At 37.3% G+C, this 24,502-nt stretch overlaps 1 protein-coding gene across 5 annotated transcripts in view; it reads left to right on the plus strand.

Moving 5' to 3' along the window:
• The window catches only part of LOC113521034 (putative inorganic phosphate cotransporter), a 56,857-nt gene that overhangs the window by 25,223 nt on the left and 7,132 nt on the right, over nucleotides 1-24,502 (plus strand). For 3 of the 5 annotated variants that reach the window (XM_052891733.1, XM_052891721.1, XM_052891728.1), the window contains exons 2-8: nucleotides 9,091-9,221; nucleotides 11,188-11,367; nucleotides 17,463-17,601; nucleotides 20,027-20,253; nucleotides 21,118-21,267; nucleotides 22,057-22,189; nucleotides 23,910-24,034. In XM_052891733.1, the coding sequence (XP_052747693.1) occupies nucleotides 9,105-9,221; nucleotides 11,188-11,367; nucleotides 17,463-17,601; nucleotides 20,027-20,253; nucleotides 21,118-21,267; nucleotides 22,057-22,189; nucleotides 23,910-24,034 (1,071 nt within the window). In that variant the 5' untranslated portion in view covers nucleotides 9,091-9,104. Of the gene's footprint in view, nucleotides 1-606; nucleotides 712-7,884; nucleotides 8,065-9,090; nucleotides 9,222-11,187; nucleotides 11,368-17,462; nucleotides 17,602-20,026; nucleotides 20,254-21,117; nucleotides 21,268-22,056; nucleotides 22,190-23,909; nucleotides 24,035-24,502 lie in introns of those variants that run through there. The other 2 variants (XM_052891712.1, XM_052891717.1) reach the window with 2 other exon arrangements.

The raw sequence follows: 24,502 nt of genomic DNA on the forward strand, positions 1-24,502 counted from the left end.
GACATTCAGAAAATAATAATTAACTCTAGACCATATGTATATAGATAGAGCATTCACTATCAAAATACTCCAAAAAACGTTCATTAATAGTTTGTGAATATGTGATCCCGGTATAGAATGGGCCGATCCTTCCATTCTCGTGAGTGTCGTAAGAGGCGACTAAGGGAACTTAATCATGAATAGTTGTCAATCTTGGCACCCCACCTGCCAAGAGTGACAACTATTTTTTCTAATGGATGATAATGAAATTGTAAGTATTTTTTTATAATCAGTTAAGTTTTTTAGTTCATCCATTACAAACAAACAATCAAATATTTCCTTTTTACAGTACTGTCCGGACTTGACCCACTGAAACTGCGCAGAGATGTTGCATCTCTGTGCATCTTCTACCGAATTTATCATGGGGAGTGTTCTGAGGAATTGTTCGGATTGATACCTGCTGCTGATTTTCACCACCGTACAACCCGCCACAAATTAGTTTCATCCCAGTCATCTGGACAAGTGGCGGTCTTCCACCGTGCGTTTTTCAAGGCACTTTCTTCCACGCACAACCATTCTTTGGAATCAACTTCCAGCAGCAATATTTCCGAACCGATACGACAACATAATCTTCAAGAAAAGAGTATATTCCTTTTTAAAAGGCCGGCAGCATACCTGTTATGCCGTTAGTGTTATGGGTGATCATGGGCGGCGGTAGTCACTTACCATCAGGTGAGCCGCAAGACACGGTGATTTACAAATATAGATCAGTGAGCCAATTTTACGGACACAAACATATATATTAATAATTATATAATAGAGAGCGCTAAAAATATATGCCTATCAGCTTATTATATTATTGTTAAGTGTTTATATAAGTATGTACTTGAGTCGACATGAAGGGCAGTCCACAGGAGCACTTGGCCTATTTTCAATACGCGCCTATCTTAATTTGATAAAATTACACTCAAGATCCATTCAAGGTCCATAAATACATTTTATCCTACATTTATTTTATTTATTAAATGTTGTGTATAATTTAATTTTATTAATTGTATAAATATAAAAATTAATATTGATATATATTGATTATACATCTTCATGGGAATTTTACCAGAGGGAGACTTTGTACAAAAGTCGTCTGCTTGGGTACCTCTGTCCCATTCATGTTTCAACCGTAAAGGATTTGGGTTTGCATGGCTGTGTTTCGGTTTGAAGGGTGGGATATGGATTGAATTTATAGGTTACAGCGGAATAACATCTGAGTTTTTAGGAATGGCAACGCATGGGGGGTGTCATGGGCGAAACAGTATACTCTGTTATGTCCATGGTACTGCTTATGTCTATAGGCGACGATTACCATTTTCCATCAGATGGGCCGTCAGCTTGGTTGCCATTCTAAGTTGTATAAAAAAACCGTCCGTATATAAAAAAAAAATTGTAAACAACAAAAAAGATTTTTTTACTCTGTTTGTTTTTATGAATACATGTATATATATTTTTTTAATATGTAGCAGAATTACGTAAATTTGTTTAATTATGTTGAAATATTACGATCTATTTTGTAGTGTGTGTACCAGCATAGAATAGGCCACCCCATCCTTCCCCATGGGTGTTGTAAGAGGTGACTATAGGAACTTAGTAGTCGATGGATAGCCAGCAGCGTCCATCTTGAAACATCACCAATATCTTCTTCGATTAAATATATTTCTTTCTTTCTTTCTTTCAATATCTAACTGCGGTTACCAACTCGCTTGACAACAACTGGCAAAAACTATTGGCAAAAACTATATGGGAAAGGTTTATGTTTAGCAGTGGACAGTTAATAGCTAATATATTGATGATGATAATTACGGTCTAATTTTAAAAATTTAAACTCAAATACATAAAATGAATTTTAATACGATTCATATAAAGTGGTAATTTTAACTCTTAGGAGTGATCATACACGTGTCAGCTTCGTTTACAACTGTGCAAATAAAAGTAGGTGTATTCTGGTAGTAAAATCAAAAAGTGTAACCATTCGTTAAATAAACTGTTGCTATATGTAAAAGTTTCTAACACGGAAATAAAATGGGCAGGAAAAACTTTTTATATTACATTATCCAATCATATAAATAAAAGAAATAAGGTGGACGCTGCTGCCAATCCCTCAACCAGTAAGTAAATTAATAATTTACCCTAAAATCATTATCGCTCCTCTCTTCGATAATCAAGTAGAAATAAAACTATTTCTCTGTTTACACATCTTATTAACACGGAAACTCTTTGGATCTTTCTCTAAATCTTTGTTATCCGAAAGTAAATTACATTTAAATACCAGCAAGTCCTATATTTTACACGTGTCTACAGTCTTATAGGAAAAAAATTACACCCGAATTGTCACACTAATAACATACATTTCAACATTAATTCTACTTTCATGCCTCTATTGCCATACTCGTGTACGTGTAATGCAATCAAACGGAATAAAAGGGCTTATTCGAAAATAATAAAAAAAGACTGAGCTATATTTTAGAACGGTTAATAAAAAATAAGCGATCTAAAAAACCGACACGAGCCAGTTTAGATTCGATGTCTTCCGAATTACACCAGTTAAATCTCGATCCGTGTTCGCAGAGGCGTGATGTAAGCCCGAATTTTACAATGGGAAATGAAAAAATAACCATTGAGCGATCTGTCTGTACATCAATCAAAATAGAACGACTTTTTTTTATATAAAAGTAACAAAAGATGGATGTTTTAAAAATATTTCGCGTAAGAAACGTGAAAATTAGTCTTTTGCTTATAACCTGTTGGTACTTTGATGGTTTAAATAGACATTATGGGAATCGGTATACCCATAAGTGTGTATTGTTTTCGTTGTTTGAAGGATGAGATACGGCAGTGAATTTACAGGGTACAGAGGAATAACACCTTAGTCCTCAGGAATAGTAACGTATGAGGGACATCATGGGCGAAACAGTACACTCTGTTATGTTCATGGTACTGCCCATGTCTATAGGCGACGGTTACCAGTTTCTTCAAGTAGGCCGTCAGCTTGTTTGCCATTCTAAGTTGCATAAAGAGAAAAATAATTTTTATTTTAGATGAAAAAGGACAATTCTATTTTTTATCCCAACCAATCAATAAAACTATAACAGTCATGCGGTTAAAACTAGTAAGAAATAGACAATAAAACAAATTCGAATATATTGTACTGATTTAAGTGTTATTTTGCGGAAATTCATATCATGGGTTTTTTTTTTATTAGAATTATTTTGTTTAATTCCGCTAACATTAGTATGTGTGCGACTGCCAACACTTGAAGATTGACCATCATTAATATTACCAGAAGTTGTACAACATTCATGAACATTTCATACACTTCATATTAACAGATTGCTATTCGGAGTCTAGCGTTAACCATTCGGCATCCAAACTGAAAAGTTTCGCAAAGCTTTTCTATAGACATAGCAACAGCTATCTATTAATTTACCTGAAGATGCCTCGTTTAGAGGCGAAACATGCATCGCAAAACCTGAGTGGACGAAATGGTAGTCGAAGATTTATGATTGATTAGTATTAAGCTAGAAAAACTTGATATGTACAAAAGAAAAATGGGGTATTTACATTTTCTCGGGCAATTCTACGAATTCTCTTTATAAGAGTCTACCAGGGGGAAACTTTGCAGAAAAGTCGTTTGCTTGGGCATCTCTGTCCTATTTGTGTTTCTACCGTGCATAAAAAAATATAAGATCCATCCTCAGACTTCGACAAATATTTGAAAAATGAAATGTTAGATGAAATGGTCGAGCTATTCTCTAGTTTACCGCTTAAAGATTTATTTTTATGTATATAAAAAAGAAATCTATCGACATAACATGAAAATAGTATCTAACCTGCATTAAAAGAAGAGACAAAATTAGTCCAACATTGAGATATTAATGGGTTATTAAATTAAATGATCGAAGTATCGGACGAGTGCGGCCCTAGCAAACGCTATCATTTCTAAAGGAAGGCTTTTGTTTCACAGCCGTGTCGTTATTTTTAACGATACAGGCTTTCGGATCGTATATTACTAGTCTACGTCGGGAGATAAGGGTGGGGGTTAGATTTTATTATGGATTATGGAGGCTTTTTTTCTAGATATATAATACTGTTCTATTTTGTTGCGAGATTCAAAAGACATTTATAAGAGAAATTATTACGAGTATACTTAATAGGTTTTTATAATGTATTTTTATGGCCGTATAGTCTCGGCATAGAATAGGCCACCCCATCCTTTCTCGTGGGTGTCATAAGAGCCGACTAAAGAAGGGCGAAGGATGGGTAGCAGCGTCCCTCTTTAAACATCTCTAAAGCCTTTTTGCCAGTAGTTGCCAAACGTGGCAACTACTGGCAAAACCTCCCAAAGGGGAGGCTTATGTTCAGCAGTGGACAGTTAAAGGCATATCAATGATTATAATGATGATGAATGTATTATTTTAAATCTGTTGAAGATTTTGCAAGAGAAGCAACAATTATTGTGAAGTATGTATAGGTCAGCCGTGTGGTCCCACCATAGAATGGTCCACACCTTCCTTTCCTGTGAATGTCGTAAGAGGCGACTAAGGAAAGTAAAGGATCGACACCAGCAGTGTTCCTCTTAATATTTCACCAAAGTCTAATTACGACTGCCAACCTCCTGCCAAATGTACCAACTATGTTCAATAGTAAACAGTCGACGGCCTACTATGTACTAATCTAAGAACTCTAGTGTATGAACCATCTATACAGGTACAAAATTTTGATACAAATCCATTCACTTATTTTGACATAACTGAGTAACAAACATCCAATTTTTTTTTTTAATTTTCACAATAAAAAAAAAACTTAATTTTCAATTTTATGGGTCATCGATTTATACATCAGTGCCAATAAAAAAAAAAAAAAAAAAACATTTTGACGCATGGCGACCGAATTATATAAACAATGGTCTATAAAAAAAAACTCGTTATGGACACAAAGGTATCAGCTATATACGTGCCAGGAAGTTGTATGTGTTATTCAATTGTAAAATAAACACACATACAATAATGTACCTACATACACATATACCGAAAAGTGATTTTTTTTTTATACCACTTAGAATGACAAACAAGCTGACGGCCCACCTGATGGAAAGTGGTAACCATCGCCTATAGACATGAGCAGTACCATGGACATAACAGAGTATACTGTTTCGCCCATGATACCCCGCATGCGTTACCATTCCTGAGGACTCAGATATTATTCCTCTGTACCCAGTAAATTCACGCCATATCATAGTGTCATATACCATTTCTTGTATCTCATCATCATCATATCAGATGATATCCATCCACTGCCCATAGATTGCCATAAAGAACGGCCATGTGGTCCCGGGATTGAATAGGCCACCCCATAGGCCATCCATTCTATGGCTGCGCGTAGATTGCAATGACCATCCCCGCATCTATGCGTGCCTATACAGGTCCCACAGCGGTAACACTGAAACCGACCAACTAATTGAGCACGTCCAAATGGCTACAGATTCCCTGCTTGAGCAGATTCCTTCCGCTGAAGTCGTGATTGTTGGCGACTTTAATGCCCACCATGCCGAATGGCTTGGTTCGCGTACAACCGACTATGCGGGAAGATCTGTTCATGACTTTGCTTTGGCTTATGGTCTGACACAGCTTGTTTCCTCGCCTACGCGAATCCCTGATGTGTTGGACCATTCACCTTCACTGCTGGACCTTCTGCTGACCACCCACCCAGACAACTATGTGATCTCCGTCGAAGCCCCGCTTGGATCGTCGGATCACTGTTTGGTGCGGAGCGAAGTGCCTCTTACGAGTCCGACTCCACCTCGTTCTACGGGTAGACGTCGCATTTGGCACTACAGGTCGGCAGATTGGGATGAGATGCGGATTTTTTTCGCATCTTACCCATGGGGGCGGGTTTGCTTCACACTGGATGATCCCGACGCCATTGCCGATTCCATTGCTGATGTGGTGCTTCAGGGAATGGAATTATTTATTCCTAACTCTGTGGTGCCCGTCGGCGGGAAATCCCAGCCCTGGTATGGAGCCTCCTGTAGAACAGCATCTCGTCTGAAACAGGAGTGCTTCCTAACCTGGGCTAAAGGTGTGGCGTCGCGAGATCCTAACACCAGTGCTCTTAAAAAGAAGTATAACTCTGCCTCTAGGTCCTTCAAAAGAGTTATAGCCACAGCGAAGTCAGAGCATATTAGTAGAATTGGCAAGAGATTGGCTAGTTTGCCCTCTGGGACTCGAGCTTTCTGGTCTCTTGCCAAAGCTGCACAAGGGAATTTCTGTAAGTCATCTTTTCCACCTTTGCGCAGGGAGGATGACTCGTTGGCCCAGAACGCTAAAGAAAAGGCCGATCTTCTTGGATCCATCTTTGCGTCAAAATCGACATTGGATGACGGGGAGAAAACACCACCGACCATCACGTGTTGTAGGAGCTCTATGCCTGACATTAAATTCACGCATAGCTCAGTGCGTAGAGCACTTTTCTCCCTCGAAATCCATAAGTCGAGTGGGCCTGATGGTATTCCTCCAATTGTGCTTAGGACGTGCGCACCAGAGTTGGCTCCGGTTCTTACGCGTCTTTTTCGGCTTAGCTACTCATCGGGCATAGTCCCAAAGTTTTGGAAGACTGCTCTGGTGCATCCGATCCCTAAAAAGGAGATCGCTCAGATCCAGCTAACTATAGGCCCATAGCTATCACTTCCTTATTCTCGAAGGTTATGGAATCCATCATTAACCGTCAACTGCTCCGGTACCTAGAAGAGCACCGGCTGATCTGTGATCGCCAGTACGGCTTTCGACAGGGACGTTCGGCCGGTGATCTTTTAGCTTACTTAACACACCGATGGGCAGTGGCAATCGAGAGTAAGGGAGAGGCCTTAGCAGTTAGTCTGGATATTGCGAAGGCCTTTGATCGGGTGTGGCATAGAGCGCTGCTTTCAAAGCTACCTTCATTTGGGTTGCCTGCGAGACTGTGCATTTGGGTCGCCAGTTTTCTCAAGGAACGTAGCATTAAGGTCGTAGTCGACGGTGCATGCTCTGATTTAAAACCTTTGAATGCTGGTGTCCCGCAAGGCTGTGTACTATCTCCGACTCAGTTTCTTCTGCATATCAATGATATGTTACAGATAAGTAATATTCATTGCTATGCGGACGACAGTACAGGAGATACATTATATACCGGTCATGCAAAGATCTCGCGGGCACATACCGATGAGTGCCGGAATAGACTTGTGTCTGAAATCGAAACTTCACTCCATCAAGTTTCGATCTGGGGTGAACAAAATCTTGTCCAATTTAACCCCAAAAAGACACAAGTCTGCGCGTTTACCGCAAAAAAGACGCCGTTTGTCGTATCTCCTCACTTTCAGGGCACTTCCCTTGATAAAAAGTCAAGTCTAGGAATTCTGGGCGTTGATATATCTTGCGACGTCCAGTTTTGCGGTCATCTAGAGGAGAAGGCTAAGATAGCTTCTAAAAAGTTAGGAGTGCTCAATAGGGTGAGACGATATTTCATGCCAGAACACCGCCTGAAATTATATAAAGCCCAAGTCAGGCCGCATATGGAATACTGTTCTCACCTGTGGGCAGGAGCGCCACAGTACCAACTCCTTCCGTTAGACCGCATTCAAAGTCGGGCGGCTCGAATTATCGATAGTCAACGCCTTACTGTCCGACTTGACCCATTGAAACTGCGCAGAGATGTTGCGTCTCTGTGCATCTTCTACCGAATTTATCATGGGGAGTGTTCTGAGGAATTGTTCGGATTGATACCTGCTGCTGATTTTCACCACCGTACAACCCGCCACAAACTAAAGTTTCATCCCAATCATCTGGACGAGTGGCGGTCTTCCACCGTGCGTTTTTCAAGGCACTTTCTTCCACGCACAACCATTCTTTGGAATCAACTTCCAGCAGCAGTATTTCCGAACCGATACGACAACATAACCTTCAAGAAAAGAGTATATTCCTTTTTAAAAGGCCGGCAGCACACCTGCAATGCCGCTGGTGTTGTGGGTGATCATGGGCGGCGGTAGTCACTTACCATCAGGTGAGCCGCATGCTCGTTTGCCCCCTGTGTTGTAAAAAAAAAAAAAAATCCTTTTCCGTGGCTGTTATAAAATTCGACTAAGGGAGGGTGAAAGATAGGTAGCAGCTTCTAAAAACATCTCTAAAGCCTAAATGCGGTTGCCAATCCGCCTGCCAAACGTGGCAACTACTGGCAAAACCTATCAAAGAGGAGGCTTGTGTCCAGCAGTGGACAGTAAAGGCTGATATGATTATATTACCCACCTTTAGTGCCAATGACCTGAATTTTATCCTACAATTTTTTTTTTCGATAAAACTAGAACCAATTACACGGTGATGTTTTTTCTTTTTATTTTACCACGTCAACTCCAATATAGTGACTTATTAGAGTAACTTCTATGTTATTGATTGCATCGTCAATTGTTGTTGGCTTTCTCCAATAACCTGTCTATCGCGAGATAACACGGATATATCTATAGATAGAAATATATATTGCCCAAATATAAAACAGGAATGGGTTATATTAATTGTAAGCTGGTAGATAAATAGGGCAGCTAAATAAATTAATATGTATATGACACCAGAGAGAGACTTTCCACAAAAGATGTTTCATTGGGCACCTCTGTCCCATTCGTGTTTTTACCGTGAAGCAGTTGTGTTTGCATGGCTGTGTTTTAATTTGAAGGGTGGGATATGGCAGTTAAATAACAGGGTACAGAGGAATAACACCTTAGTCCTCAGGAATGGCTACGCTTGGGGGGTATCATGGGCGAAACAGTATACTCTGTTACGTCCATGGAACTGCTCATGCCTATAGGCGACGATTACCACTTTCCATCAGGTGGGATGTCAACTTGTTTGCCATCCTAATAATATATATATATATATATATATATATATATATATATATATATATATATATATATATATATATATATATATATATATATATATAAATTTTTACCTATTTCCCTATTTCTGAAACACCGCATATTTAAATAAATTTGTATTTAAACATATTATTCAACTTTCCTTTTCATCTTTCCAGACAGCACCTTCGGCATGCGTCACGTGATCGCGTTCCTTCTATTCCTCGCGATCACGGTGTCGTACGCTACCCGGGTCAGCATGAGTGTCGCTATCGTCGCCATGACCAGCCCCAATGATTATGAATATCCGGTGAGCTTTAATTTTAACCCATAATTGCTACATTCTAATATCCTACTGCTGGTAGATTAACCCATAAATGGACAAAGTATAAATATAGAGGGAGACTTTGTACAAAAATCGATTGCTTGGGTACCTCTGTCCCATTCGTGTTTCTACCGTGAAGCAGTTGTGTTTGCATGGCTGTGTTTCGGTTTGAAGGGTGGGATATGGCGTGAATTTACAGGCCACAGAGGAATAACACATGAGTCCTTAGGAATGGCAACGCATAGGAGGTATCATGAGCGAAACAGTATACTGTGTTATATCCATGGTATTGCTCATTTTTGTACAAAGTCTCCATCTGGTAAAATGATTTCAAATATAACTATTGTTATAAGGTATTTCTGAAGTGTTCTGTTTTTACTTTTCGAAGAACAAAATCCTAAACGATTAAAAATCATAGTCTTCGGTAACGTCGACGTTTATATTCCAAAATATTATCACCAACATCGAATATTATATACTTAGAGGCTCCCTGAGATGTCTCAAGTGGTACATTCGCTTTAAAACGACGACTGGAGCGGGTATCACGTGTAAATGTCATGGGAGTCTAAATGGAGTCGTTAGATACGTGCACCGTGTTGGAACGCTGTAAATGACTCTTAAATGTCTTGACAAAATCCTACCGCAAGGAGCAAACTTCCATTTCCACCTGAGGTATTACGTTCCGCGAGTAATTCCGCATTCGTCTTATGACATCTCGCACCATTAATTTGTTGTTCCATGGCTTTTCCTGTGGATTTTTATTTCACATTCGATATACTTTGAACATTTTATGAGCGAGATATTTTCTGAGTCTGCTATATCTGATTTCTGTTACAAGTGTCCTGGTCTCGACTGGTGATAAAGATGGATATAAAATCTCGTTCAAAAACAGTGCAAACTTATAATCAACTACGATGTAAGAGAAGATACATATATGAGAAGATAATCTTTTACTTATCGCTTGAAAACATCAATGGATATTGGCATCATTAATTCCTGTGAAATGCTACTAGATGGCGTTATTTATTGAAAAACGTTATAACAGTTTTATCGGTTCTACTGAAATGTGTATTATTGCAAAGTGGAAATAACGTATTAACCTTGGTACTTTCATTTTCGTTATCTATTCACCTACATACTTGTAGATATTATGCAGAAGAGTTTTATTTTTATAAAATGTAATTTACATAATGTAAATTGTTTTTGTATTGAGGTGAGCAGGAACTCCTTTATTTACTTACGTATTTTAAATTTCCATGTAACTTAATTAAAATAGATTTAGGTTTTTCAATGACGTACCATATCTGTTACTTTTAAAAGCAACGATAATATTATTTCTATTGATTACATTATGTTTATCTTCCCGTGTGGTTCCAGCATAGAATAGGCCACCCCTTCCTTTCCCTTGAGTGTCGTAAGAGGCGACTAAGGGAGGGCGAAGGATAGATAGCAGCTTCTTAAAATATTTCCAAAACCTAACTGCGGTTGCCAATAGGCCTGCCAAGCGTAGCAACTACTGGTAAAACCCCTCAAGGGGGAGGCTTATGTTCAGCAGTGGACAGTTAAAGCATGATATGATGATGATGATTTTAAAAATTAAACTTACAATTTAATTACAGAGCGAAATTTTTATTCTTAGAATCAATATGAATTTAATTTCTAATAGGTTTAAATTCAAATTATTATAAATTTAATTTATGACTCGATTATTTGATAAAAAAAAATATAGACAATTTGAGATAAAAAACTTTCTCTTTCGGCTACAAATTCACGATTTTGTCATGACCACGACGTGGTGCAATCCACGTCGAAACGTCGGCAATAAAGAAGCAGGTATGTAAGTACTATTTATCTGTAAAGGTTATTTCATCGCCTCAAGTCTCAATTGTGTATTTAAAATATGTATAAACAATGCAAAAGTTTAAAATTAACTATTTTTTTTTTATTCCAGGTATTCGATTGGGAGAAGAGCATTCAAGATACGATCCTCTCATCCTTCTTCTGGGGATACATCGTGCTACAGGTCCCTGCTGGGATGCTGGCAGGGAGATTCGGTGGCAATTTCCTGATCCTCGGTGGTATGGTGTGCACGGGAATCGTAAATTTGTTGGTGCCAGTCGCTGCAGTTCATGTGAGTATGCGTATCTTTGACCTACATCAAATAAAGTAGGTTCTATGTTCGACTGCATATTTTTTTTACATATTTCCGTCAATTGTGGACCGGTTTTTTTTTTCTAATACAATAAAACAAAGTCGCTGTACAATACTTGCATATAATCATTAAATTACTGAACGCAACTGTCATGTGACAGTTTTTTTTTATACAACTTAGAATGGCAAACAAGCTGACGGCCCACCTTATGGCAAGTGGTAACCGTCGCCTATAGACATGAGCAGTACCATGGACATGACAGAGTGTTGCTAACACAGTTGCTAAGTGTCAACACCGGTCAGATTATATATTTTAATTACTACTCTATGTTTGGTTGTTGTTGTCGTACAGTCATGCAGCTATATGCCGACTAATTATGTAAAACCGTGTATTTCTATAAATACAATAAAAGGTTACACCAGGAACACAAGATTTCGTTATTTAACCTTTTTTATGTGGCTATGCTACAGCGCTTGAAATAGTCCACGCGTTCCTGAGAAAAGGGGTCTTAACCGACGGACTTACGGACTATAAGGGTTCAGTTTTTTTCCTTTGGAGATACGAAACCCTAAAAACACGAGAACTTGATTTTACCTTTTTGATTTCCGCAAATTCCTTGCGGAATCAAAAAGGAGAAATCATTTTAGAGTTGTTATTTTTACATTTATTTTTTGTAACGTTAAGAATGGTTTTTTTTTTGTCACTTAATCATTTGCTCTCGTTTATTTATTGTACAAGTTTATTGTGCAAACTTCACTGATTTATGTTATTTCTGTATTTATTATTTATGTGTTTGAAACACATGTATATTTGAATGTATGAATTGTATGTTTCCCTATTGAATGACAAATATGCATTGTGTTAGTCAATCACGCACGAGCTTTTAACGACCATGTAATTTTAGATATAGTACATTTAAATTAATACACACAATGTTAACAGAAATTTAAAAGAGTAACTGTTGAGTTTCTTGCAGGCACGTTCTTTTTTTATTTTTTTATGATGCTGTCATTGTGAAGTGCGATAATTTATTCAGAGTTTATTCTTCTCGGTTTTGGTTGTAATTTTTTGTGTATTTGTTGTAATGTTTTATGTATTTATTGTAATGTTTTATGTATGTGTTGTAATGTATTATGTATTTGTTGGTAAGCGTGTTGAGTCTCCCATCCGAGAAATAGGTATTAGCGATCCGCACGCATGCTAAAGGTAAAGAAGTTAAGGGGCCGCCTGAAAATCAGCGCTATATAGGTACATCTCGCTGGAGCTGTACATATATAGCAATAGCTGAGGCGGCTCCTATTACCAGCAACATTACTTGTTTTTTTTTCCTTTTTGTTGTTTTAATTTCTTAGTAAAGGTAATGAATGTCATCTATCTATCTATCTATCTATCTATCTTCACAACTGATAACAACTTTCCGAACCCTGCAGTAGAGTAAAAAGAAATGACAATTTAAAAGTGCTTGTTAACAATATTTCAATAAGGATCATTTGAATATTTAAATTAAATATATAGTCAAAAGGATAAACAAGCTGATATGATAAAAGGCTGGTCACATAGCTCGAAGAACCGACAACTAATGGGGATGACAGGTTATTGAGTGGCGACTCCGTACGCGCAAACGCAATGTAGGATGACCTGGGGGGTTTGGATGAAGTGACAACCTGAAATGCATTGCAGGGAGTCAGTGGATGTAGGTGGCTCAGGACAGTTTCTTATGGCAGTCTATAGGGCAGGCTGATGTCCAGCAGTGGACGGATAATGGTTGAATAAAATAAATACCGCATAAAACATTTTGCAAATGTACTAAATCACCGAAAGATATTGAGGTAGTGAATAATAAAAACATTCCGGTTGAAATTATCGCGGGGAATGCGTCGTTGTGCCGCCGCGAGCGATTGAAACAAAGTACTGTAATTTGTTTAAACGGCCTGTTAAGAAGCATACCGGCCGAAATAAAATATTTTTTTTCTTTTTTACGTAACTGTAGATTTTTTTTTCCGACAGACGTGGTAAACACTGATCAAGTAATCACTACGTTTAGAGTCGCCACTGCTCTTATGTTGACGATGCTGGAATAGGTTTTTTTTATGCAACCAAGAATAGCAAACAAACTGACGGTTTGCCTGATGGAAAGTGGCAATCATCGCCTATAGATACAAAAAGTAACATGGATATAAAAGAGTATACTGCGTCGCGTATGATATCATGCGTTGCCATTCCTGAGGACTAAGATGTTATGCTTCTGTTATTAATTAATAAATAATTATTACATTTATGATTATCATTACCTTAGAATGGCAAACAAGCTGACGGTCCACCTGATGGAAAGCGGTAACCGTCGTCTATAGACATGAGCAGTACCATGGACATAACAGAGTATACTGTTTCGCCCATGACACCCCATATGCGTTACCATTTCTGAGGACTTAGGTGTTATTACTCTGTATCCTGTAAATTTTATCTATCCATGCGAAGCCAGGCTGGATTACTAGTTAGAGATGAAATAATAAATTATCTCTGACTTACATACACATATTAAGCATAGTATTCAAGTAAGGCTTTCGTATTTGATTGATACAAACAGAATTTTAGAGAGAGAGATCGCTCTTACATATTAATTCAGCCTACATACACAATTTTGTATAAAATCTCCCGCTGGTAATAAATCCTTACTAAATATTACAGAATATATAATAATATTTTATTAAATAGTAATATTATAAAAAATAAAGTAGATGTTATTTAGTCTAGATATTATAGATTTATAACTGAATTTAAACAAAAATAGATCAGACAAAAGAAAACAGTAAGCGTTATTGAAATAGGCCTTTCTAAGCTGAATTTATTATTACTATGATTTGTATGTTTTATAACGACCTAGGTAATAATTTATTTATTTATTTTTTATACAATTAAGAATGGCAAACATGTTGATGGTCCACCTGATGGAAAGTGGTAACCGTCGCCTATATACATGAGCAGTATCATGGACGTAACAGAGTATACTGTTTTGCCTATGATACCCCCCATGCATTCCCATTCCTAAGGACTCAGGTGTTAATCCTCCGTACCCAGTAATTTCACGCCATTTGAATTCACGCCCACCCTTCAAACCGAAGCACAGCAATGCTAACACAACTGCTTTACGGTTGAAACACGAATGGAACAGAAGAAAATCGCCAATCTTATTGTCGCCTATGGACATAACAGAGTATACTGTTTCGCTCATGATACCCCGCATGCTATTCCTGAGGACTTAGGTGTTATTCCTCTGTACCCTGTAAATTTATTGAATGTACATTAAATAAATTTATTCACACTTTATTGCACTATTTAAAAAGCAATAAATACAGTGAATTTTATTGGTACAATAGACGGCCTTATCGATAAGCAATCTCTTCCAGACCACCTTTGGGTAGGGGACATTGAGATAAAAGACAAAGCGTAGGTAGCGCACTGTTTTATATATACTAATTTATTAATATACAAACTACTAATACATACAAACATTTTTGTATACATCTAAACTTCCCGTGGGTGGTGTTCTCTTTTAATTGATATTTATATGTTGTATTTAACATATAAATATATATATATATATATATATATATATATATATATATATATATATATATATATATATATATATATATATATATATATATATATATATATATATATATATATATATATCTTATTTATGTAGATTTATATTTATATGTAGCACCAGAGGGAGACTTTATACAAAAGTCGATTGCTTGGGTACTTCTGTCCCATTCGTGTTTCAACCGTAAAGCAATTGTGTTTGCATGGCTGTGAAGGGTGGGATATGGCGTGAATTTACTGGGTACGGAGGAATAACACCTGAGTCCTCAGGAATGGCAACGCATGGGGGGTATCATGGGTGAAACGATATACTCTGTTATGTCCATGGTACTGCTCATGTCTATAGGCGACGGTTACTACTTTCCATCAGGTGGGCCGTCAGTTTGTTTGCCATGCTAAGTTGTATAAAAAAAATGTATGTATTAATATTGTATCTTTCAAATGTATATAATGATTTGTAATTTATGTAAATAAATACTCACTACTTCCTATGCCACTGTGTTAGGTTGACTGGAAGAAATCTCTTTTAGAGATAAGTTCGCCTTTGCTAACATTGTTATTAACTTATTACCACTTACCATCAGGTGGACCGTCAGCTTGTTTGCCATTCTAAGTTGTATAAAAAAAAATTTGAACTACAGTATCAGAAATAATATTCCTTCTGAAATTCTTAATTTTATCTGTTCCACATGATCAAGCCAATAAATTATCCCATATTTATATATATATATATATATATATATAAAGAAAAAATAAAAGATTTAATCTGAAATGGAACATCGTCTTTCCATGCCTCACAGGCGAAATCTTGAAGACGAATTACGTAGATCCCACATTTGGAATCTTTATTACTGGCCCCATTTCTCAAGCAGCACCGCTAAGAGATAGGCCGACGTAATTTGTAGACTTGACTCGGTTTACTACTTGGATAATATTTTTAAGTTATTGGTAATCATTTAGATAAAATTGTTCAACGTCTTGAAGTTTGGAATGATAGAAAGTTCCTTTTCATTGTCCGTTTAATTTTTCCACTTAAAAATTTCTTAATTCGAAGCCTCGTTTGATTTGGCTCAATGATTACCTCGCTGACAGATTGAATTAGGATTCTCAATACGTTATCACGTTCTCATAACTCAGTTGATCGTGTGGTCCCAGCATAGAATAGGCCACCACTTCCTTTCCTGTGAATATCATAAGAAGCGACTAAGGAAGGGCGAGACATAGGCAGCAACGTACCTCGTAAAACATGTCCAAAGCCTAACTGCGGTTACCAATTCGCCTGCCAAGCTTGGCAACTACTAGAAAAACTCCTCAAGAGGGAGTTTTATATTCAGCAGTGAGTAGTTGAAGGCTGATATGATGATGATGAATTAAAGAATAAATTAAAAAAGAAATAAGATTGTGTTCCACGAAATACCAACTTTAATTATAGTAAAACTGATCACTCTTTACGGTAAAATCTATTCGGTTGTTTAGTTTTTAAGTCAATTAAAAACTAAACAACCGAATAGATTTTGATAAAATTTCTATAAATATAACATATTGGTTAGTATATCTTGTAATCTATTTATAAACGTAATGAGAAATTACCAGAGGGAGACAAGAAGCAATCGACTTTTGTACAAACAAAAGTCGATTGCTTGGGTACCTCTGTCCCATTCGTGTTTCTACCGTGAAGCAGTTGTGTTAAAGCCATGCAGGCTGTGTTTCGATTTGAAGGGTGGGATATGGCGTGAATTTACTGGGTACAGAGGAATAACACCTGAGTCCTCAGGAATGGTAACGCATAGGGAGTATCATGGGCGAAACAGTATGCTCTGTTATGTCCATGGTACTGCTACTACTGCTAGGCGACGGTTACTACTTTCCATCAGGTGGGCCGTCAGCTTCTTTGCCATTCTAAGTTGTATAAAAAAAAAACGAACTCACTGTGTTTTTGTCGTTTCCGACATTTTTTTTCGACTTCATTCGGAAGTCTTCTTCAGGGACGTTTGGCGCTTTGCATCACAGCGTCTCGCCTCGCATTGCAAATTTGGAAATAATAAAAACGTAATGAGTTTATTATTTTCCCGTTATAGAGATAGATAGATAGATGCTCTTTATTGTTTCCTCCAAAAGATTACAATAGTAAACTTATTATAAATACAAAAAATTACAAGAAATAATCACAATTAGGAAAAAATATATAAGTATAATATCAGATAAAAAACTAACATAAGTTTTAATACATTCTGTCAGACAAAAAATAATTATAAATTAATTTATAATTAAATAATTAACCGACAGAGTTATTAGGAAAAAAACTTAAAAAAAATATTACCAAATTGATTGAAATTCTTCTTCCTTTTGAAGGCGGGAAAGAGTCAATTAAATTGAAAAAACTTCTTTTGAAAGTTGTTTCAAAATTTAGGTAATTTTCAAGCGTCTTTCTTTTCTTGCAAATGTCCCCGTTTCTTCATTTACAGGGTAACTGGATAGCAGTGTGTGCGTGCCGTATTGCCATGGGGCTGACACAGGGCCTCCTGTATCCCTGTGTACATGGTTTTCTAGGACACTGGGCACCAGAAGCTGAGAGGAGCCGACTGGGAACATTCGTGTATGCTGGTAAGCAAAACCTTGATTCAATGAATTCTTTCGAAGTGTATTTAGATTTTTTAAAGAACTTAATGGTTGAAAATGGACAGCAGCGCTTCTTTTAAAACACAACCAAAGCCAACTCGCCTGCCAAACGTGGCAACTACTAGCCAAACCCCTCAAAGAGGAGGTCTATGTTCAACAGTGGATATTTTTTTTTATAAATAATAACAGAATGGTAATCCCGCCTGCGCTAACGGTATACAATGACGAAATACCAGTGAGGAATGATAGGTGAAAATGGGAAAGCAGGTCAGTTGGCTCATCGTGATGAATAGATCTGAAATTCAGCACGATGGTTTCCAGGGGGAACCAGATGGAAATCGACCTGACGGGGTGTATTGCTAGCAATGGGACTGGCAGCCAGCATTACTAACAATCCCTTCCCCCCAGCAGTGGATAGTTAAAAGCTGAAATGGTAATGATGTAATTGGAGAAACAACAAAACCAAATACACGTTACGTAAACTGTCTATTTGAAAGAGGCTTATGTTAATCAGTGAACAGTTACAGGCTGATAAGTTGATAATCATGATGATAAGGGGAGAAAGAGATTGTTAGCAATGGAGTTTGACAGCCCCATTGCTAGCAATATTCCTCATTAGGCCGACCTTCACGCGATTTCCCTGGCAACTATCGTGAACAATTCTTGTTGAATTCGACACGATGGGCTAACTGACCTGCTTCATCCTCACCTATCATCCTTCACTGGTGCTCCACCGGTGTATGCCGATGGCGCGGGTGGGGTTACCATTCCATTATCATCCATTAAAAAAAAAATCAGGATGGTAGTAGATGCTAAGAAAGAAATTACTGAAATTCGTACGGGAACGGATAAAAGATATTTTACAGAGGAAGAATTAGTATCTAGTATATATAACATGCAAACACACAAACACAAAGACGGTTATAAATTGCGAATTAAAACTTTGATATGTACGTCGTGTAATAAGAGATATCCCTCAAAAGGACGTTTTAACTGGAATGTCCTTTTGTTGGATTAATATGTCAGGTAATGATCTCTTCTGAATACCCATGTCACTTTAGTTCATTAAAAATTAAAATATATTATCCAAATTACAGTATTTTTAAAGGAACTTCGAATGGCGAGCAAGCATTTTTTCTTTCTTTTTCATACAACTTAGAATGGCAAACAAGCTGACGGCCCACCTGATGGAAAGTGGTAACCGTCGCCTAACAGTAGTAGCAGTGACAGTAGTAGAGTACCAATTTTCATTAATCAGAACAGCTTACCAGAGTCAAAAGCTTTGTACAAAAGTCGTTTGCTTGGATACCTCTGTCCCATTCGTGTTTCTACCGTGAAGCAGTTGTGTTTGCATGTCTGTGTTTCGGTTTGAAGGGTGGGATATGGTGTGAATTTACTGGGCATAGAGGAATAACACCCGAGTCCTCAGGAATGGCAACGCATGTACTCTGTTATGTCCATGGTACTGCTCATGTCTATAGGCGACTGTTATCACTTTCCATCAAGTGGACCGTTAGCTTGTTTGCCAAAATAAGTTGTATAAAAAAAAATGTATGTAAAATTATGCAAAAATATATTTATTCCAATAGAATACTTTACAGGCAAATTAAATTAGGAACTTGAACAATAACTCAAACATTGCCGTACTATTGTACAATAAAGTTGTGTAAGCGGACGTCCTTTCATTTCAACTGAATAGATTTTCATAATTTTTGCCGAAGTTTTAATGTCATAAAATCATAGTTCAGAATGTTAGTAACTACCGACTTGGCCGGAGTTCTATGATTTGCTTAAAGTTATATCAACTCGCTTCCTTTGCAGAGATAAGTTAGTGAATTCGAGGTTGGATTGCAAAACAAAAGAAGACCAAAGTCTTATCTTCTTCTTTCTTTCTTTCCATCAAATTATATTGGAATGAAAACATATTTTGCAAATAGAAAAATAAAAGCAACAATAGAGCTATAATTCAAATTATGGATAAAATACGTTTTCAAATAAAATATACTGGTAATGACACTTGATGCAAAGTGGTAACCGTCGTCTATAGACATGAGCAGTACCATGGACATAACAGAGTATATTGTTTCGCCCATGATACCCCCCATGCGTTGCCATTCCTGAGGACTCAGGTGTTATTCCTCTGTACCCTGTAAATTCACGCCATATCCCACCCTTCAAACCGAAACACAGCTATGCAAACACAACTGCTTCACGGTTGAAACACGAATGGGACAGAGGTGTCAAGCAATCGACTTTTGTACAAAGTCTCCCAGTGTATTGCTGGCAATGCTAACAATACTAACAATCCCTTTCCCCTCCTTGAAATAGATTTGTTAAACTTTTAGTTTTTCTGAATAAGGAAATAAATCTTTATTATATGTAAGTGTGTTTCAAATATATTTATTTTCAGGTGCTCAATTAGGAACAATAATTGAAATGATGACGTCCAGTTTGCTATCGGCCAGCCGGTGGGGTTGGCCTTCGGTGTTCTACGTGGCTGGTATCAGCTGCATCGCCTGGTCAGCAGCGTGGGTGGTGCTCGGCTCATCCACACCTGGTACCAGCAGGTGGATATCGAAAGAGGAGAGGAAGTACATAGAAACGAATGCTGCCTCAAATGACATTGAATCGCACAAGGTACATTCACAGTTTTCAAATTGTAATATAAAGAAAGAAAGAAAGAAAGCGAGAAAGAAAGAAAGAAAAATATTTACTTGGCACATACCAATAACAATTACAACTAAAACATAAACAATTATAAACTTAAAGAAAATGGACATACAAAAATAAACTTATACCTAATTAGAAATTATGGGGGGAAAGGGATTGTTAGTAATGGGATTCTCAGTCTGAGAATCCGATTGCTAGCAATATATCCAACCAGGTCGACTTCATCGCGGTTCTTCCTGTAAACTATCATGGTTAATTCCTGATGAATTCATCATGATGGGCTAACTGGCCTGTTTTCATTCTCATCTATCACCCTTCACTGGTGCTCCGCCAGCGTATCCCGTTAGCGCAGGCGGGGTTACCATACCATTTTCACCCATAAAAAAAAATTTGAAATTATGCGACCAAACTTGTGTCACCACTCAGCTAAGTTTTTAGGCATTCATACGTAACGCCTAAACATTGTTTGATTTTTTATAAAATAATTATTAAATTAATTATAATCGATAATAAATTTCTTGATGATTTTTTTTTATCAATATAATCTAAGACTACTACATAATTTATGGCTACCGCCATAGGCCTGAGGACCTGATACGGTGTATTGCTAGCAATGGGTCAGTTAGATTTCATTACTAACAATCCCCCCCCCCCCTCCACCTACTACTTGACTTATTAATGATTAATAGTTTATTAATAATTTACTATTATTAATTATTTTTTTTTTATAAATTGAATATACTTTAAAAAATATTTATTATCAACCAACTTCAAAAAAAGGAGGTCGTATTTTTGTTATGTTTGTTAACACATTTAATTATTGCATTTCAGAAATTATCTACTCCGTGGAAGGGAATTTGGACATCATTACCCTTCTGGGCTATACTGATTGCTCATTGTGGCCAAAGTTTAGGGTTCTGGACCCTTCTCACCGAACTTCCCTCATATATGAGTAATGTGCTTAAAGTCAATATTAAAGATGTGAGTATCGATTTGAAACAATTGTTCGCATTAAGAGAAATACAATTAAGGACTTAATAATAAAATTAAATACATTATAATTAGGTTTTTTTTTAATGGATGACAGTGGACTGGTAACTCCACCTGCGCTAACGGTATACGCTGGTGGAGAACCAGTGAGAGATGATAAGGTGAGATTAAAAGACAGATCAGACTATCATGATGAGTACACCTGGAATTCAATGTGATGGTATCCAGGAGGGACCATGTGGAGGTCGACCTGACAGGGTATATTGCTACCAATGGGACTGATAGTCTGCATTACTAACGATTCTTTCCCCCCTATTATAATTAGGTCATGATAAATTATATTAATGATGAAAATTTACTAGAGGGAGACTTTGTACAAAAGTCGATTGCTTGGGTACCTCTGTCCCATTTGTGTTTCTACCGTGATGCAGTTGTGTTTGCACGGCTGTGTTTTGGTTTGGGTGAAATATGGCAGTGAATTTACAGGGTACAGAGGAATAACACCTGAGTTCTCAGGAATTAACTCAAGCAACGCATGGGGGGTATCATTGGCGACACAGTTAACTCTGTTATGTCCATGGTACTGCTCATGTCTATAGGTGACGGTTACCACTTTCTATCAGGTGGGCCGTCAGCTTGTTTGCCATTCTAAGTTGTATAAAAAAAGATTGTTACATCATAGTAACAATAACAAATATAATTTATTTCGACCATCAAGGGTCATACTCATTTCTGGATCATTTTAATATATTTTACATATTTTTTTTTTTTTTTTTACAGAATGGGCTATTATCCGCCTTGCCGTACCTAGCGATGTATCTTTTAAGCTTTATATTCAGTTGGCTTGCTGATTTTCTTGTCAACAGAAATATCATTAGTAAAGTGACTTCCAGGAAGATTTTTAACACAATCGGTAAGCAATTGTTGTTTTATACCATAATTATTTTACTGTATAAGTTCAATAGTTAAACGATTGTGGTTTAAGTAATCTGTAAGTTTATGTATAACTACACAGTAATTATATTTTTAACAAATTTTTGAAAATGAACCTAGAAAATTTCATTGTAAAGTTATTATACCTATTGTACCACACAATACCTATACAAATATACTCTTGTACATAAACGAATTGGAAAGAGTAACTGTTAAGCTTCTTGCGGGTTCTTTACAGCAGATAACAATACTTCGAAGCTAGCAGTGGATTCATAAAAATTGTCTATTTAAAAAAGCTTGTATACAAGTCCATTTTGAAAGAAGATTATTTTTTGAATATACTTTATTTGCATTATACAATATAGCGGAAAAACAGGACAATTTACAAACACAACGATACAATTGTATAAGTACAGTAAGGCGGTCTTATTGCTGAGAGCGATCTTTTCAAGACAACCTTAGGGTAATGGACTAATTGTTGTACAAGTAGGTTTTTTTTTATGCAACTGAGGATGGCAAATAAGCTGACGGCCCACCTGATGGAAAGTGGTAACCGTCGCCTATAGACATGAGCAGTACTATGGACATAACAGACTATACTGTTTCGCCCATGATACCCCCCATGCGTTGCCATTCCTGAGGACTCAGGTGTTATTCCTCCGTACCCAGTAAATTCACGCCATATCAAAGCGAAACACAGCGATGCAAACACAACTGCTTTACGGTTGAAATACGAATGGGACAGAGGTACCCAAGCAATCGACTTTTGTACAAAGTCTCCCTCTGGTATTATATAATTAAGAAAATTAACAGAATAAAACATTAAGGAAAAGAATTATAAGTTTATTTCTATTCTATTCTGCAGAAATTTGTTTACAATAAACTTGAATGCAAGTTTTAAATACGACGAACATTTTTAGCATTATGTTTGTACTATTTTTTTTAATGGATGATAATGGAATGGTAACCCCACCCGCGCTATCGGTATACACCGGCGGGGCACCAGTGAAAAATTATAGGTGAGTATGAAGCAGGTCAGTTAGCCCATCGTGACAAATTCAACAAGAATTGTTCACGATGGTTTCCAGGGGGAACCATGTGGAGGTTGACCTAATAAGGCATATTGCTAGCAATGGGGCTGTCAAACTCCATTGCTAACAATCCCTTTCCCCCCATGTTTGTTCTGTTAATTGCTAATGATTAATAAATAGTAAGTTGACAGTGGCGTGAGATAATAATACCTAGATGATATATAATAGCCGTGTGGTCCCGGCATAGAATAGGCCACATCTTCCTTTCGCGTGGGTGTCGTAAGAGGCGACTAAGGAGAGCGAGAGATGGGCAGCAGCGTCCCTCTCAAAATATCCCTAAGCCTAACTGCGTTTGCCAACCCGCCCGCTAAACGTGGTAATTATTGGCAAAATCTCCCAAGGGGGAGGCTTATCCGTAATGCTACAAGAAATTAAAAGAGGTCATCCTTTCTGAATGAGATATCTCTTGGTGTAAAGGTTGCCTGAAAGAGATTGCAGGTAGTGATAAAGCTGTAAATTTTTTAATAATTACAGTTTCTCTAAATTTTTAGACAGTACAATATTACGAAATCAAAAATGTATTTATTCACGTAAGTGCAGGCAAAGCCGTTTCAAATTTTAATTGCTTTTATTACTCGTATTTACAAAATTCAATAAAACTTTTTCCAGCATTCTGGGGTCCAGCAGTAGCGCTACTAGTCTTATCGTATCTACCACCAGGCCATCTAGCGTTGGCTGTCGTCATACTTACGATCACCGTGGGTCTGAACGGCGCACATTACGTCGGATTTATGGTGAGTTGACATCCAACTTTTAGGCAAACTCTTTCTCTAACATGATACCTCTGGTAACTTTGGCCAAATCACTGTTTAGGCCAAAGTTACCAGAGGTTAGTACCGAGGCTAACAAAAAAGGAGTACAGTAACAAAACGGCAAATTAAATGGAATAAAATCTTTCACTTTCTTTCATCTTTTAGTTTCTTTGTCTCATCTACTAGTTTTTTTTTTTTATTAGTGATAATGGAATGGTAGCCCCACCCGCGCTATCGGTATACATCAGCGGGGCACCAGTGAATAATGATAGGTGAGGATAAAGCAGGTCAGTTAGTCCATCGTAACGAATTCAATAAGAATTGTTCACGATGGTTTGATGGGGGAACCACGTGGAGATCGACCTTATAAGGCATATTGCTAGCAATGGGGCTGTCCAACTCCATTGCTAACAATCCCTTTCTTCCCTCATCTACCTGTTGCTTCAGATT

Source organism: Galleria mellonella, unplaced genomic scaffold (assembly GCF_026898425.1).
Source record: "Galleria mellonella isolate WM207_F2 unplaced genomic scaffold, CSIRO_AGI_GalMel_v1 utg1073, whole genome shotgun sequence".
Lineage (NCBI taxonomy): Eukaryota > Metazoa > Arthropoda > Insecta > Lepidoptera > Pyralidae > Galleria > Galleria mellonella.